The sequence below is a fragment of the Pseudochaenichthys georgianus genome, chromosome 13 (assembly GCF_902827115.2).
Source record: "Pseudochaenichthys georgianus chromosome 13, fPseGeo1.2, whole genome shotgun sequence".
NCBI lineage: Eukaryota > Metazoa > Chordata > Actinopteri > Perciformes > Channichthyidae > Pseudochaenichthys > Pseudochaenichthys georgianus.
The window spans coordinates 23,598,670-23,617,450 of record NC_047515.1 but is presented as its reverse complement, the minus strand read 5'-3'; the positions used below and the strand labels follow the sequence as shown (position 1 = coordinate 23,617,450).

Below are 18,781 nucleotides of genomic sequence, written 5' to 3'. Positions count from 1 at the left end.
CATGAGAGAAACAAGGCCTGGGCAAAGGCTAGGCAATCAGGCTCAGAGGTAGAGTGGCTGCGTTTTAGGCAGCTAAGGGATAGCTTCACTTCAAATGTCAAAAGTGCAAAGTCGAAGTACTATTTGTCAGTTACCACAGAAAACCTAAATAATCCTAGGAAATGTTGGAAAGCAATACAAATCGATATTCACCGGTGAGATCCGTAATGAGCTACCTCCGTGCCTTACCACAGCATCTGGCTCTATATCGGACAGGGCTACTATGCTAAATTGCTTTAATGAGCATTTTGTGTCCTGCGGTTCTATGTTTGATTCTGTGACTAACTCTGCTTCTGTGAACACCCCAATCCGTGACTCTGAACAATGTGGTCTGGAAAACCCTTTCAGTTTTACTCCTTTTACTGTCAATGTTGTTCATGAAGCCTTATCTAAGCTAGATCCTAGGAAACCGGCTGGCCCGGACAACTTAGAACCTTTCTTTTTAAAGATAGCTGCAGATTGTATTGCTCCACCTCTTACTTCTCTTTTTAACCTCTCCCTCAGCACAAATACAATTCCAAAAGTATGGAAGTCTGATTATGTCTTGCCTTTACTGAAAGGAGGGGAGGCAACTATTTTAAATAACTATAGGCCAATCTCTAAATTGTCAGTTCTGGCTAAGGTGCTCGAACGACTTGTGAGTGAACAAGTAAAGGAGTTTTTATGTATAAATGATATCCTGTCTAAGAATCAGTCAGGATTCAGAAAGAAACACAGCACCATCACTGCCACAATGAAAGTGGTAAATGACATTACTAGTATTTTAGATAATAAGCAGAGTTGTGCAGCTCTGTTTATTGACCTTTCCAAAGCGTTTGACACCGTTGATCATCGCATTTTAAAGCAGAGGCTACTCAGTATTGGCCTATCCAGCCTTGCAGTGGGGTGGTTTGTGAACTACCTCTCTGAAAGGTCCCAATGTGTTCATTTTGATGGACTGTCTTCTGAGTGGTTAAACATTTCTAATGGTGTACCACAAGGTTCCGTTTTATCCCAGATTCATCTTCCTATTATACACACATGCATTTCCAAACATTTGGACTACCTATGTTGCAAATGTATTATCTTTTCAATTTACACACGGCATCTATTGCATGTCTGTCCGTCCTGGGAGAGGGATCCCTCCTCTGTTGCTCTCCCTGAGGTTTCTCCCATTTTTCCCTTTAAACTGTGGGTTTTCTTCGGAAGTTTTTCCTTGTACGATGTGAGGGTCTAAGGACAGAGGGTGTCGTATTGTCATACTGATATTCTGTACACACTGTGAAGACCACTGAGACAAATGTAACATTTGGGATATTGGGCTATATAAATAAACATTGATTGATTGATTGATTGATTGATAGGTTTCTTCTACAGAAACAAGTTTTGTTTCTCATTTGAACCCAGGAAAAGGCTAGTCACTGTGACCTTTTTACCTGTGCTGGACTATGGTGATTTAATATATATATGAATGCACCTGCCCATTGCCTGGAAAAGTTAGATGCTGCGTATGACAGTGCTCTGAGATTTGTTACTAACTGTAAAGCACTTACTCATCACTGTACCCTGTATGCCAAGGCAGGTCTGCCTTCACTAACTGTACGGAGGCTCAGTCATTGGTACACGTTCATTTATAAAGCCATGTTGGGTAAACTACCTTTTTATATCTGTTCTCTCGACGAATTGAAAGTACGTATTGCCTGAGATCTCATGATGTTCCAAGTGCTAGGACTGTCTTAGGGAAGAAAGCTTTTAGATGTGCAGCTCCACTAACTTGGAACAGTCTGCAAACCTGTTTAAAACTGAGCACTTTGGTTCCCCTGCATCATTTTAAAACTCGGCTGGGTGACATGCTGTTTGATACTCATGGTACCTGTCACTGTAAATAGAGTCTTGTAAACTGTACCCTGTACATTATGTTGTATGTCATCCTTATTGTTGTTCTGTTGTTTTTATGTTACATGTGTAACTAATGTCCTGCAGGTCACCCTTGAAAAAGAGATCTTTTGATCTCAAGGGGCTTTCACCTGGTTAAATAAAGGCTACAAACAAACAAACAAGCACCGGTGCCAGCAGGGACCGTGTTGTTAGCATCTGGTTAGCTAGCTGCACTAACGGACAAGAGCTGTTTGTTCCACAACAAAGCATGCCCCCGGACCCCCCTAGAGGAGGTGAGGACCCCACTTGTAAATAAAAATAGCACTTTACCCCTACTTACACCTATATGCCGTGAGCTGATTATCGAGCCTTCCTTGTAACAGTCGCGGGTGTACTGTGTATGTGCGTGTGGGGATTGTTGCAGTAGAAAATTCCACTGTAGCTCCAGGTACCTTAATGGGAAACCCTACATGTTTGAGCACCCTCTATTACCTCATTCACACCAACGGTGTTTCAGGGCCGGTTCGGAGCTGGAGCTTGAAAAGCACCGGGTTTTCCTGTTCACATTCACGTTGGTGTGAATGAGGTAGGTTACCTCATTCACACCAACGCAACTCCGGTTCAAGCTCCGTGCTATTCTTTTTAGCAGGGTGTCCACGGGGTCTTAAAAAGTATTAAAAGTTGATAAATCAATTTAGCAAAAATTAAGGCTATTAAAAAGTATTAAAAACAGTGTGCGAAAAAGTACACGTCCCACCGTCCGGGACGTGTTATTTAGAATATCGGACAAGTAGATCTTTCAATTGACTTGTCCGGCGGACAAGTGACGTTTTTCGCCCCGATTTATTGACAAATTATTGATAAATTCAGTTTACAAAAGGCAGAACTCATTCGCAAATTGTACGTGTCCGCCATTGTTCGTTTAGAAATGTTAGTTTCGGTTCTGCTTGTCGATTCCTAAGGAAATGCATCTCCCCGCTTTCTGTACAGTTAGACGGGGGTGGGGCGGAGCGGAGCGGGAAGTGTAGCACAGTGGCAGGGTTGGGAAGCAAAACTCGGTTCCGAGTAGGAACAAATAACAATTGTCCGGTACCGGGATTAATAAGAGTTGTGAGGACAGGAGGCGAGGCCGAACCCCGAGCCCCGCGGACTGCAGCTCTCTCTCTGCTCCGTATCAGCTGATCGCTGCACGGTGCAGCTCAGCGTCTCTCTCTCTCTCTCTCTCTCTCTCTTTCTACACACAGCGGATGCGCTGCCCGTTAACAGCCTCATCTTTGTCAAACTTTCTTATGTTCTTTCTCTAACACGTAATGAAGGTTATTCAGCGTTTTAGCTCCTGAGTTGTTAATATTGACCACCATTTCCTTTATGAAGTGAAGCAGCCTCCCTGTCTGTGTCCTCGCGCTGTCCTCACATCAGCGGACCCCCAGATTCGGAGGAGCACAGGGATGTCAGTATTGTTTATGAAGCAGGGTATAGAAAGTACATTATTGAAATGAAAATTCTATTTATTTACTTTTACAAACAGTGAGCAGCTGCTCACTGTTTGTAAAAGTAAATAAATGCGTGCAAGCGTCTTTGAGTTGTAGAAAAGCGCTAGGCCTATAGGCTATACATATAATGTATTATTATTATTATTATTATTATTAGGTTATGTCCTATGTGTTGGACATGTGTGGTTGGACTGTGTCTCACAGGCAGGTTGCAGTGTAACATCAGAGGACACTGGGCCAATTGTACATTCTCAAACTGCACCACTTAGAACTAACTAAACAAAGCAGAGATTATTTTTATATAATTGTATTAAATAACCGTAAGAAATTCAACAGTATGAAGTGATTTGTAAATAGGAATACAGATTTGACTTAATGTTTTCATAAATATATTTTTCTCCCAGTTTGTCATGGGACTTATTTACCCTCTCAAAGACCTGGAACCGAGAACCGAAAATAACCGGAATCGAAAAGCAGAACCGGAATCGTTAAAATCCAAACGATACCCAACCCTTTGTGTGATGCAGTAAAATCTTACCGCTCACTTACGTTAGCTGTGTCGTAAAAACCGTGGGAAAATGTAAAATACGATGACGAAGAAGAAGATTCCAGTGGCCCCAATTTTTGTCCATTCTGGACAAGTGAAAAATGTATTCGGACAAGTAAATTGCCAAACTCACTTGTCCATGGACAAGTACTCTCTAAAAACTTTTTCTCACACTGAAAAAGTATCAAACTGCATTTTCCAAGGTATTAAGAAGGTCCACAGCAACGACAACATGAAACACCCTTTAATTTACTGAAACAACATGTCGGGGAAACCCCCTCAATGTGGCCCCATGCATAGCGTGCCATAAAATGCTGCTTCTTATTTGAAGTTTTGTTGCCTTGCTCCGCTCTGTGGGGGGGGGGGGGGGGGGGTGTATGTTGTGGCGGCAGCAAGGCAAGGCAAGGCAAGTTTATTTATAGAGCACTTTTCAACGCAAGGCAATTCAAAGTGCTTTACAAAAAAAAAAAAATGAAAGACATTAAGCATTAAAAAAGAAAAGCTAATCAAATAAACATTAAGAAAAAAATACATGGATAAAAGTTACAGTGCAGTCTAAAATATAAATAGTTCAATTAAACATTACAAGAAAAAGTACATGGATAAAAGTTACAGTGCAGTTAAAGATATGAATAGTTCAAATAAAAGCAGCGACAAAAAGAAAAGTCTTCAGCCTGGATTTAAAAGTAGTCAGAGTTGCAGCGGACCTGCAGGTTTCTGGGAGTTTGTTCCAGATATTTGGAGCATAATAACTGAACGCTGCTTTACCATGTTTAGTTCTGACTCTGGGGACAGAAAGCTGACCAGTCCCTGAAGACCTGAGAGATCTGGATGGTTCATAGTTTAGCAGGAGGTCAGTAATGTATTTTGGGCCTAAACCATTCAGTGCTTTATAAACCAGCAGCAGTATTTTGAAATCTATTCTTTGACACACAGGAAGCCAGTGTAAAGACTTCAGAACAGGAGTGATGTGATCCACTTTCTTAGTGTTAGTGAGGACTCGAGCAGCGGCGTTCTGAATCAGCTGCAGCTTTCTAATAGATTTTTTAGTGAGACCTGTGAAGACACCATTGCAGTAGTCGAGTCTACTGAAGATAAAGGCATGGACAAGTTTTTCCAAATCCTGCTGTGACATTAGTCTTTTAATCCTAGATATGTTCTTTAGGTGATAGTAGGCTGATTTAGTAACTGTTTTAATGTGACTGTTGAAACTCAGGTCAGAGTCCATGACTACACCTAGATTTCTGGCTTTATCTGTTGGTTTGAACATTGCACACTGAAGCTCAGCGCTAACTTTTAAACGTTCTGCCTTGGCTCCAAAAACCATTACCTCAGTTTTATCTTTGTTTAATTGGAGAAAGTTCTGACACATCCAGTCATTGATTTGTTCAATGCACTTACTCAGTGTTTGAATTGGAGCATAGTCTCCTGGTGAAATTGTTACATAAATGTGTGTGTCATCTGCATAGCTATGGTAACTTATTTTGTTGTTCTTCATTATCGGAGCCAGTGGTAGCATGTAGATGTTAAAGAGAAGAGGCCCCAAGATGGAGCCTTGAGGAACCCCACATGTCATATTTGTCAACTCAGATGTGTATTTACCGATAGAAACAAAGTTGTTTCTGTCCTTTAAGTAGGATTTAAACCAATTTAGAACTGTTTCCGAAAGTCCCACCCAGTTTTCCAGTCGGTCCAGTAATATGCTGTGGTCAACAGTGTCAAACGCAGCACTGAGATCTAATAATACTAACGCTGAAGTTCTGCCACTGTCTGTGTTTAAGTGGATGTCGTTAAAGACCTTTACAAGAGCAGTCTCAGTGCTGTGGTTTGGACGAAAGCCTGACTGGAAAGCATCGAAACAGTTATTTAAATGCAAGAAATTACTCAACTGTTGAAAAACAACTTTTTCAATGATCTTACCTAGAAATGGCAGGTTTGATATGGGCCTGTAATTGTTCATTACTGAAGCATCTAGATTATTCTTTTTTAAGAGCGGTTTAATGACTGCAGTTTTCAGGGCCTGTGAAAAAATACCTGAGTGACGAGATTTGTTTACTATATGAAGTAGTTCTGAGGCCATGCAAGGCAAAACATCTTTGAAAAATCCTGTTGGAATAATATCAAGGCAGCAGGAGGAGGACTTCAGAAGTTGTATAATGTCCTCCAGGTTTTTATCATTAATCTGATGGAATTGTGTCATGATGTCTGAATTGATGTTAAGTGGACACAGAGACAACACATCTGCTGTTCCTGATGCAGAGGCACTGACTGCTTGTCTGATTTTCTGAATTTTGTCAGTGAAAAAGGAGGCAAAATCATTGCACGCCCTGGTGGATAGAAATTCAGAGGCTACTGACACTTACAGGCCTGGCATATGTACTACAGCGTTTCCAGCATTTCCAGCGGTCTAGTCTGAACGGACACGTTAATGAATCGAATGAACGGAAGACTTTTTTGCGTTTGCGTATGCGTTTTACTGTATGCGTCCTCGTGGGGCCGGGGTCTAAGCCAAACTATATCCGGTCACAGAGATCTGCTATTTTAAAGTAAGGTCAACACATATCGACCCTAAATATAGTCTATATTAAGAACGAGAAAAGTCTTAACATATATATCGGAGTTTTACTGGAATGAAAGAGCACAGAGTACAGAAGCAACAAAGCAGCATACTGCATTAAACCTGACCTTCAAGGACCGCCTACTTCCATCTACGTAACATTGCAAAAATCAGGCATATCTTGCCTCAAAACGATGCAGAGAAACTAGTCCATGCATTTGTTACTTCTAGACTGGATTATTGTAACTCTTTATTATCAGAGAGTACCAAGAAGTCAGTCAAGTCGCTTCAGCTGATTCAAAATGCTGCGGCTCGTGTACTAACCAGAGTTAGGAAAAGGGACCACATTACTCCTGTTCTGGCTGCCTTACACTGGCTCCCTATAGAACACAGGATAGAATTTAAAATTCTTCTTCTCGCCTACAAAGCCCTTAATGGGCAGGCGCCATCTTACCTTAAAGGAGACCTATCATGCAAAATGCACCTTTGTACGTCTTTTATACATGAATATGTGTCCCCGGTGTTCCAGGGAACTCACCAAGTGTCAGAAAACACAACCCTCTCTATTTTCCTCCTTCGCCAAATCTCTAAAAAAGGGGCTGCAACGGATCTGAAAAAAACGGATCCAGATTTCAATACTTTTCTACGTCACAGAGAAGTCCTCGGTTTATTGGTCAACTCTCCACCTATCAGGGGAATGAGCCACGGCCACGTGCATTGCCAAACCTCTCATTCGCATATAGGCTATCGGCAGGCTAAATCAACCCACATCTGTGTTTTTGCCTGTTTTTGCCTGCTCTTGCCAGGATGTCTAAGATAGTTAAACGTTGTGCTGTTGTTGGCTGCAAGACTCGGGACAGGGGATCCATCAGTGGAAAAAGAAATGAATCTGTGGCTAGACTTCATTTACAAGGGACATGTGCCAGAAGACCACGGCAGATTTCTGTTTGTGTGTTCCAAACATTTTACGACGGACATGTTTATGAACTTGTCTCAAGTCCAACACGGATATGCCTCCAAAGTAATGCTAAACCCGGGATCAATACCAACCATCCGGGACCAGGCCAGTGAGGACACATTCAATTTTGAAGCTGTAAGTTTTTATTTAGTGGTGTTTTTCCTGATAAAGCTATCTCTAGCTTGTAGCATGTAGCATGTAGCTTCGCCGTATCAATGTCGCCTCAAACCGAAATAGTAATCGGTTAGGTGTTTATATATTTTTGTAGCATTTTATTTTGTACGCTCCGTAGTCTTTGCTTTGTCTTTTATTTGAATTATCAGGCATTTGCTAACATGTTCAGACATACTGCCGTAATGGCGATCTGTGTGAAGGCTGTAAAGCCACGCCCGAGGCGATAACACAAGTATTTATTCTCCTATTTAGTATTTTGTATCCTCTAAAATCATATTGAGTAAGTTATAATAACAAACGTAATCTTCTGTAGGCAAGTGCCGTTTTTTCCAGCGTTATATGTAAAAGCTTTTGTGATTGTAGTCTGTAAGAACGATCAGATATCATTGATCTGTAAGCTAAGCTACGCTACGCTAATGAGACATGCCGTTATTTCCAGCGTTATATGTAAAAGCTTTTGTGATTGTAGTCTGTAAGAACGATCAGATATCATCGATCTGTAAGCTAAGCTACGCTACGCTAATGAGACATGCCGTTTTTTGCAGCGTTATATGTAAAAGCTTTTGTGTGTTTACTTGTTTGCGCACATGAATATAAATGGGGATGTGTTAGGATACAACACTGTGTATGTATGCGAGGGGGGACACACACCACGAGTAAAACTGAGCTAAAGCCCCGTTGGTCTGTTGTTGTTGACAAGGCCTTACCTCTAGCAACAGGCTAATTAGTGGCTAGCACTCATTACAGTCAGTCTACTGAGCTCAGCCCCTCTCCAACACATCATCTGTATTGAGTCAGAAACACAGCATGCACGTTACGGTTCAAAACTAACTCAGATTGGAAAAGGCTAAGCAAAGAGCTTTGCTAAATAGAGAGTTTTTCTAAATAGAGTATTAGCCCCATCTTTTGGGATTTCAGACTATATTTATCCAAATAGTATTTTCTCATCCTGAATACTAAGTTGAGATGATTTGTTCTAACTATGTGTTCTTCTTTACAGGCCAGCACCTCACATACTTACTAATTAGTGACAATTTGTACATCCTTTGCTATTATTTACATTTTTTTTTATCATGGCGGAAATGAAGGACTGTACCTGGCAGCCCTGCACTACAATGAAAACGCTGAGCGTGCACAAGCCATTACATCCACTGGAAACCCTCTGTATAAACTGCAGTTCCCAAAGGCCAGGAAGGGAGAATGCAGAGCAAAACCAGTAAAGACTGACCCCACATTCCGTAAGTGTTTAAAATATTTATTATACAACTATTTACAAATATAAAATAAAAAAATTAGAAAGAAGTTTCAGTTTTTTTACATGCATATACTAATCTAAACCACATTTTTTGTTGTGCTTTTTTTTACCATTGCACAGCCCTACGTGGCCAACTTGATGGACCTCATCTTCGACCAAGTCTTTGTGGACCCTGCACCATTATGAGCGACCTGAGAGGGAGGAGGTCATCGCCGGGTATGCTACACGGTTCAATTTGGCTGCTGTCTGAACCCAACATCGACATTTCACGGATCAGCAAACTCCCTGCTTATCCTGAGGACAACGCAGGCCGGAATCACCACTCTGATCCTGCGTCCAAGGAAGCCCCAGCACCAGCTCACAAAGCTTCTGTAAAAATATTTAGTGACATATATACAAAATACAAGTAGGCTAGATTTAGTTTTTTTTATGGGTTTTTTTTAACCGTTGATTTCGACAATAAAGTTCCGAGTTGATATCAAAATGTGTCGTGATTATTCATGTTTGGATGGGTAAAGAATATTCTGATTTCAAAAGCATAAGGTTGTATGTGTGGACCTTTTTGTCGTACACATGGGTGTGTTATGCCATTGCTGTGTAGTATATAATATAATAGTACATGTACAATGACGGAATGAAAGATTGCATAAAGCCATATACACCAGTATTTATTTCCATGAACAATATTAGCATTCGTTTTACAATTTCAGTCAAAACAAACAAACCACTCACTGCTCTATTTGCCTCAACTGTAGTCCACCATGTTCAGCTCTGTAAATAGTCAACGCATTCTGCAGGGAGAACACATTTAGGCACACAGGCTCCAATCCAGGATGGTCCACCATACAGGTTACAGAGTCCTCAAGTTACTGCATCCGTCTTGACACATTGTGATAAACATATATTGAATGACATGTGAAAAATGTATTTAAACAGACAACTTAGTAAAGCTGTCAAAAATGTTACCAGTGGTATCTCCATGCAGCACACATTCTCCGTTCAGAAGGCATCGTGGCGCAATTTGCACAAAGAAGTCAATAACTGAGCTTTTAAAAACACATGAAACTACACACATTGCTGACAACTGAGGTGTTGTTGGAGTTATACTTTTTTATCATCCTAAATTATTAAACTTTCCAACGGTTGTTGCACGATGTTGGAAGAAAAGGACTGTAAACTATTAATAAAGGCAATGAGGCCATTGTATATATGCTGAAAATATGAATGTCTCCCTTTATAAATATATAAATATATATCGCTGTTTTTGCGTTACAAACTGTACACATTGCATTCTTGCTAATTAGCCAAAATATGAACGGAATAAGGAGCAAGCATCGTAACAGAGTAAAATAAATAGGGACAACAGCTTGTCAGCTAACCATTCAGAAACGTCCTGCTGCAACCGAGATTTTTGCACCTCCACCAAAACCTCCGCTGCTTCAGGGTCAGTTTCTGGATCAAATTGATAATATGCTTGAACACATGCATTGCTCTGAGATTACATGTTTATTCGACACTCGTAATCACAGCAAGCATGGTAACGTGACTCTCGCCGGCTCATGCCTGCTCTTCTGCAGGGGGGCGTGGTCAGCTGCTGCTCAGAATTTTCAAAGACGGGCTTGGAATAGAGCGAAAATGAGCGAAACGAGGCATGTCTAAAAAATGATCCGTTTGGTATTTTGAAAAATAAAATGTATAAATATACCTTATATAGGTATGGTCATACACTATATCATTTAAATATAGCATGATAGGTCTCCTTTAAATAACTCATTATACCCTACTGTCCTACTAGGGCATTGCGTTCCAAGAATGCAGGGTTGTTGGTTGTTCCTAGAATCTCTAAAAGTACAATGGGAGCCAGAGCCTTTTCTTATCAAGCTCCACATTTGTGGAATCAGCTTCCAGTTTGTGTTCGGGCGGCAGACAGCCTATCCGTTTTTAAGAGTGCGCTTAAGACCTTCCTTTTTGATAAAGCTTATAGTTAGGGCTGATTAGATTCAGCCCCTAGTTTTGCTGATATAGGCTTAGTTTGTCGGGGGACATCTTACTTCTTCCTGTCTGTACCTGTGTACTCTCATGTTCCGATTAACCCAGCTTCCCCACATGTCTTTCTTTTTGGTGTCTATATACGCCGGGATCCGGAGTCATGGATGATCCTGCAGTCCTGTGTCCTGGATCGCGAGCGCTGGATCTTGAGTCGTGGCTGTGGTCCTGGATCATCGGTCCTGGATGGATATCCTCGTGGATTCATCTTCCTATTATACACACATGCATTTCCAAACATTTGGACTACCTATGTTGCAAATGTATTATCTTTTCAATTTACACACGGCATCTATTGCACGTCTGTCCGTCCTGGGAGAGGGATCCCTCCTCTGTTGGTCTCCCTGAGGTTTCTCCCATTTTTCCCTTTAAACTGGGTTTTCTTTGGAAGTTTTTCCTTGTACGATGTGAGGGTCTAAGGACAGAGGGTGTCGTATTGTCATACTGATATTCTGTACACACTGTGAAGACCACTGAGACAAATGTAACATTTGTGATATTGGGCTATATAAATAAACATTGATTGATTGATTGATTGACCTTCACAGAGAGGTTGAAGTGCATGTGGAGAGGAGGCTTCAGTAGTCTGTCTGCACTCTGTTTAGTTGTGCTATCTGACAATCAATATAGTAAATGTGAGGTAAAGTGTGTCGCCAATGTAACCGGTTAGAACTCGAAGTTGCGATGAGGTCTTAAAATGTATGGTTTAGCTCCGGCTCTTTTCACACTGCCCAGAGTCCGACTGGTGCTGCGTCATTGCGTCATCGTTTGCGTCATGACGTAACCGTTTGCATGCCTGCTTCATAAAGCCAAACCGCACGGAAACCCCTCACAGCTGACACCGACCAGATTCCCAGTAGGTAGCTGGTCTCATTGGACCACTGCTGCTTGTTAAGTTTCTCCATCGTTGTGTACAAACTGGATAAAACGCCGGCTTTTTGTTGTTGTTCAGGAGTTGATACCGCCCCTGCCCCTGCCCCCGCTTCGACGTAAGCGTGACATATGCGGTGCTTTTGCTCTGGCCGGACAATTTTAAGAGGCTGCTCCGCTGCAGTGTGAACAGGAAAACCTGGTGGTTTTCAAGCTCCAGCTCCGAACCGGCCCTGAAACACCGTTGGTGTGAATGAGGTAACCGGAGCGGAGCAGCCTCTTAGCCCCACAGCACCCCCAAAAGAAAATCTCTGGCGCTGCCACTGTGGGCTAAGCCCCGAATGTTTCCAGGTCCAGGAAACGCCCCAGCTATAACCCAATACATAATCGCATAAAAGTAGGGATATTAACAGATATCTATTTTGCTAGGCACGTAAACAGCTTAATGTTATTATTTCCAATATCAAAATAAGGGCAATCAATAGACTGAAAGGCTAGGGAAGGTGAAGGTAGACAGTAATAGGCATAATGTGACTGAAAAATATGAGAAGGAAGGGAGGAGAAAACAACAGCAAAAAGGCTGCTTCCCTCTAATTGATGAGTTATTAAGATCATTTCTCAGAGTCCTAGTTCTATCACAGAAATTGATGGCAGGCACAGAGGAATGTCCGCACTGAAAACACACAGAGTTTTCCCTCAAGTGTGTTAGAGATGGTAAGCTCTCTGTGCCCTTCAGACTAGTGTGTCCACTCAGTGAGATAATTTCTCACACACATCTAAGCAAATAAACAGACACACACCTGAGTGCACTGAGGGAACAAACACGCCTGCATGGACACAACATACCTACATAGTATATACACGTTAACATGATAAAGAACACACAAGTCAATCTGATCTCAGAGGATTTGATTGTAGTGAGCGATGCGCGGATACATCTGCATCACACTATCGGCTGTTTGGCTGCTGCTCCACTGGCCGATCAGCCTGTGGAAATGTCCAATCGGGAGAAGAGCTGTGCCAGTGGAGATGCTCGTTAATTGTGATATCGGAAATCAATTTACATGCGCAGTGCGTGCAAGGAGTTATATGGAAGTCAACATTTACTCTTTCGCCTCAGTCCCGAGTACAAAAAGAGCCCGCTGCGAGATGAAGGTGTTACTGCATCATGTCAGAATCAGAATCAGAAACAGGTTTATTACGAGGTAGGTTTACACGTACGAGGAATTTGACTTGGTGTCATGGTGCATAAAAACAAGAATTAAAAACCCAGGAAGAGAACTAGAAACATATTTAAAATAATAAATAATATATAGTAAAATATAACAGTATTTACATTGCAATTAAATAGAGGAATAAAATATGGAATACAAATCAGTTGTAAAACTAAATAATGTTGTACAGTGTGTGTGTGCATTAAATGTAATGCATACAGTACAGTCGAGTCATGACATGATGACAGGATTGGAAATGCTATTTTCTTTTGGTGTTAGGGCTTTTTGGAACTAAACAGGTAATTTCTACAGAGGGAAACAAGTGCATTTATGTCATTTTGGTCATCCTTTAAATCCTATTTGAGTAGAGAGGGAGCAGGAGACAGAGAAAAAGATACTAAGGTTTATAAGCGTGAAATGAGAAAGAATGAAATTGATGAACTTTTATTGACTAAGAGCTGCAGTTTTATAATGATCAGATAACAGCGTTTACGAACCAATACATTCTCGCAATACCAGGCCGCTGCAGTAACAAAGCCATCAATACCCAGCAAGAGGTGTAGACTGACCTATGAAGCACTTATAAGAAATAGCAACTTCAACAAGGTTTAAATCAACTTCAACAAGGTTTAAATCATGAACACATATGGAGGTTCATTTCCCATTTAAAAGTATGCGGTTTATCAAACACAGATAGATCCACCTCTGTTAGAGCCATGATATACTCCCCTTAGAAAGACAGTTTAAAGCATACACACAAAAGCTGCACTTGTGGTTATTTTCACTATCAATTTTAAGGTTTTTCTTTTCATTAATGGTATCATCAAGACGTTTTTTTAAATGGGAAAAATGTACATAGGTAACATTATTAAAATGCTTATTTTGTCCAACCAACAGCCCATAAATTAAATGTTGTAAATTCACAAAGATTAAAAATGGAAAAAGCATATCATCACATTTGAGAAGCCGGAACAGGCTAATACTTGCCATTCTGCTTGATGAAGGATACATTGATATACTGTAAATATACAATATAAAAATGTGTTGTTGATTGATTTTCTGCTGATTTTTGCAAACTGAATAATCAGTTCAGCTTGTGGCGAACAGAATACATACAATATACAAACTAGTGTTGAGCTGACGTTAGTGCAGTGAAGAATGTTCATCATTTAAAAGAGGATAGAAGGAGAGGAGAGCAAGAGGCTATCAATAAGTAGGAAGAGTAGGCCATATGTTAAAAATAAATTGGGACAGGAGAAGGAGAAGAGAAAGACATCCAGGGAAGTGTGAAGCTGGGTTGTGACGAGATGAAGAAGGTGTGAGAGTGAGAAAAAATACTGTATGTCGATCAAAATGCAAAAAGGAGAGCTTGGGAATATTCCCCCAATAGAAAGCGGATAGGTTGAAGGTGTGAGTGAGAGCATGTTCACACACACATATATGCCCATCATCGTTGAGGGAGATTCCTTCAGTGATCCAAGTCTAAGCCCTTTCATTTAAACTGGCCTTCCCTGACAGGGTAATGTGATTGGATGGATATCACTACAAAGCAAACTGACAGGAGTGTGTAAGGCTAAGCATCTTTGTGTATATGTTTTGGGGTTTTTGTGCATTTTCTTAAAAGAAAAACATATTATTTTCTTCCTCTTGCATTAAACCAGAGCACACACTCACAAAAGGATAAATATTTCTTCTTAAAATGATCGTGGCAGGCCAAGAGTTACCTATCCGTCAGTGTGCAGCCTCATCTCGCTCCAGCGCGGGTTATTACGACTCAATCGCAGAGAGTTTGAGTGAGCTGGCGCAAACAGCACTCAGCACAGCTATGTCCCACTGGGGGAGAGACGATAATGCACTTCTGAAATATGACACCCTTCCCTTTCACCACACTCCCACTATGTATTACAGAATATCTGTGTCTGGTTGGTGAACTGATGCTGCCCTGCACTTGTTTATGCTGGATTTTTGCTCCTGTGAAGCACACAATTCAATAAAATAAAAAGATTTCTGCATGTTCTCTGCCTAAAGAACAGGGGCTTCGTGTGTGATACTGATGAATGATTTGAAGATTCCAGCTGCTAGTGCTGTGTCAACAATGTTTCCTGTATTGTATATTTCATGCACAACCCCACACGCGACCCCCTGTGGCATGCTGTTTAAATAAGCTCTGTGTAAAATGTTTAACAACAAGAGCTCATGGCCGTACAATTCATCTGTCCCATTGATTATGAGGTAATAGCTGGATAGATTAATGTCTTTCTCTGGGGGTTCACGCCTCTGCAATGAATCTGAATCACTCACACAGACACAGCAAGTGGAGCAGCCTTCATATCCAATAACCTGCATTTCTGTCCTCACTCATAATTCACATGCCAATTACTGGTTAGTCCTACATGAAGCTTCTTCATTTCCTCCCTTGCAGTCCTATGTGAACATATTCTGACATGGCGTCTCACAGAGTGAAGTTGGATTCATTTGGAAAAGTCATTTTTTGAGAGCAATAATAAAATACAACTGTCAAGTGGTGCAGTGGTACAAATCTGAAGTCAAAATTAGAGAACATGCAATGAACAAGACTGTGTGTGTGTGTGTGTGTGTGTGTGTGTGTGTGTGTGTGTGTGTGTGTGTGTGTGTGTGTGTGTGTGTGTGTGTGTGTGTGTGTTTTGGAGGGTTGCACCACCATAATATATTGCTGTGAGTCAGGTGCTGTGATGGAACAGTGCTTTCAGAGCTCACGCGCTCAATATCCCCTGCCGCCGATAATGCGCAACACTACATCACTGGTATTACATATTCAGAAACTCAGAACAACCAGGTGAACTTGTGCACCTAACACTCACTCAAGCACACACAGGAAACATCATATACTTATTTTAAATATGATAAGCAAACTAATTTAAATTAGGCAGTCAATTACAACAACCACTGTTCACAAGCCTGTTAAAGTTTTAAAACATGCAAAATACCCCTCTCTCCACACACACCTATTTTGAGTGTCATTTATTAGCCAGAAACGAGACAACACACAATGAAAAAAGTTATAGATGTTTTTTTTGGTATAGATATTGTGATATGATCGTGACTGTGCATTAGTCGCATAGAGAGAAAAGTTATATGTAGCTGGAGTTCCAATATGTAGGCCTGTATTTTTGAAACCTTTTCAGCTTCTGCCATGACACAAATCTTTAAGCCGCCTCAAGCCAACATGAAAAAGCAATTCCCCAAACTAATTGAATTCAGTCAATTGTACCATTTGCATGGGTGAATAAAGGGAAGCTAAATCCAAAGCAGTGTACTGTATAGGGTACACAGTTGCAGGGGGAGAGTTTTAGTTTTACAGTCCCTGTCCGTAGTATGATACTTCTCTGTTGTCTCTCCAGCAAGCAGAGAATAGTTGCCTAAATTATGTCAAATTCCCCCCAAAAATAATAGTATACATTCAATTTGTTTCTTTGGTCTATGGGCTCTTTTTCCCATTAGAGACTTTGCTACTGAGGATCAACTTACTGCTCCAAAAAAAGATCAGAAAGTGAATTACATCTTTGCTGAAATGTTCCCTCACCAGAAGAGATCCCATCATCCCTTAGCAATATCTTTCCAGGGATATACACTGTTCACAGTCATGACATAATACTATACTAGTCGGTTGCCCTCTGTCCTTGATGCCTCTTACCTGGTTATTAATGCACAGAGCAAGGTGTTTCCTCTCCCGAGCTACAGCCTGATTCCCGATGCGCAGCCTCGCCTCTTCTCCCTGATACATGCTTCTGGAAGGATAGCGCTCAAATTAGGATACACAAAATCCCCAGAAATAAAATACATGTTATAAACCCTCAGTGGACGATACACCTTCACTGTGTGCGGCTGCAGAGTACCGTCATGCAGAATTATATCACTCATCAGTGCATGTCGAATCAGCCGGTACTGGAGCTGCTCGTTAGTCCTAAATAAACATTGTTGCTTTACATGTATGACTAAGAACAGTCGGTGGATGTGCCACTAACCTGTACGTGCCGTTCCTCAGCATGACGAGCTCTCCCTCTCTCCGCGGTCAGACAGAGATGAAGTGAACACCTTGAGTCGGGAGCAGCCGGAGAGACACCAGACTTGGAATTTTTCTCAGCCAATGGGACGCTGAGCGTGCGCGCGTTTTCATACAGCGCCCACCGCGCGTTTGTAGATGGTGTCATTTAACTCGGCAATCGGCTCTAATCACAGCATTAGTTATTCTGCACGCCTGCTCTCTGGAGAAGGGCAATATCATACAGTATCTGCAGCCTATTATGTGCCAGTCTATTTGCTCATATCCTAGATATGGCTTTATAATGGTTTACATCACACAGGTGTGGGCTGAGACCAGGAGGGAAGCACGAGTTGAACAAACACATATATTTGGTTTCAATCTTTTTTTAACGAAGCACACGCCATCCTTACAGAGCACAGAGGTGAGCTGCAGACCGATGAGGTGCAAGGAGAACAACGTTAATTTACTCTTAAGTTAATTGACTAGACCACCAACTTATCAAACCACTTATTTGAATGGAGGACTTCCAAATCTGTCCAGTTACCAACTACTACAAAAGGATCCTTCTACCAGTGTCCTACACCCTCGTGTTTCTGCTGGGCTTGAGTTTGAACGGGGCCCTGTTGTGGTGCGTTTGGGGCCGGCCGCGCCGCTGGAGCAGCACGGTCATCTACATGACCAACCTCGCGGTGGCGGATCTCCTCTACGTGCTGGCCTTGCCCCCTCTCATCATCAGCAACGCAATGGGAGGCTTGTGGCCCTTCGGCAACATTATCTGTAAAAGCGTCAGGTTTTTCTTCTTCGTCAACCTCCACTGTAGCATGATGTTTCTCACGTGCGTCAGCTTGCACCGTTTCATTGGTGTGTGCTTCCCTTTTGCTGGTGTGCGCTTCAGGACCAGCAAACTGGCCCTCTTTGCGTCAGGGTCGGTTTGGATCCTGGCCACTGCAGAGATTTTACCGACACTGGTCTTTGCACACACGGGGGTCATCAACAACATGACTGTGTGCTTTGAAATGACCAGCCCCGAGCAATTTAAAGAGTACTTTCCTTATGGGATGTTTTTAGCCATAGTGGGGTTTCTGATCCCATTCCTCGTCGTTATCACCTGTTACACCTCCATGATGACGGCGCTTTACTGCAGGGCCACGGACAGCATCTCTCACGCCAGGACTGCTCGTATGCGCAACAAGTCTCTTTCCACTCTCTTCGTTGTGTTTCTCATGTTTGTGGTGTGTTTTGTCCCTTATCACATTTCCCGGACCGTTTACTTGTTTGTGAGGGTGTACATGCCCGCGGACTGTCATCTTCTGAACATAGTCATGATCTCCTTTAAAGTGTGGAAGCCTGTGGTCAGCTTCAACTCCTGCGCAAATCCTCTCCTCTACTTTTTGGGCAGTTATCGGCAGCGTAGGAAGCTGCGGGCCTGGCTGTCGGTGAGGAGGAAAAGAGTGGTGCCCATCCTGTGTCTGGTGGATGCAGGCAGCATTTACAGGTCCGGAGGTTAGAGAGCATCGTTTAGAAGTCTCAAATATCCACAAGTGACTTTTAACACTAGTCAGAGCGGTAATAACTATGAAATTATACCACTGTCTTAACTGTTTAATAATTAATTGTATAATTATTTAAATGTTATGTAGGCTATTTAATAATGTATTTTGCAAACTTCAACAGGTCACACAAGGCACTGACTTGTGGACATATTTATGTAGATTACACTGACTTATACACTGACAACCTAAACCTG

The 18,781-nt window shown here is 41.8% G+C and overlaps 2 protein-coding genes across 2 annotated transcripts in view; one reads left to right on the top strand and one right to left on the bottom strand.

Moving 5' to 3' along the window:
* Positions 1-17,102, bottom strand: part of schip1 (schwannomin interacting protein 1) — a 232,020-nt gene extending 214,918 nt beyond the window's left edge. The window contains exons 1-2 of the mRNA XM_034097141.2: positions 17,015-17,102; positions 16,684-16,777 (exon numbers count right to left, since the gene is read on the bottom strand). Of these exons, the coding sequence (XP_033953032.1) occupies positions 16,684-16,777; positions 17,015-17,037 (117 nt within the window). The 5' untranslated portion in view covers positions 17,038-17,102. The remainder of the gene's footprint in view (positions 1-16,683; positions 16,778-17,014) is intronic.
* Positions 17,103-17,549: 447 nt separating this feature from the next.
* LOC117457021 (P2Y purinoceptor 4-like) lies at positions 17,550-18,542 on the top strand. Its single transcript, XM_034096889.1, has one exon. It carries the CDS (start codon positions 17,550-17,552, stop codon positions 18,540-18,542), a length of 993 nt encoding a protein of 330 aa, XP_033952780.1.
* The last annotated feature ends 239 nt before the right edge of the window (positions 18,543-18,781 follow it).

What these genes read in the sequence shown, in the direction of transcription:
- LOC117457021 (XM_034096889.1), top strand. Translation starts at nt 17,550, where the DNA reads ATGGAGGACTTCCAAATCTGTCCAGTTACCAACTACTACAAAAGGATC.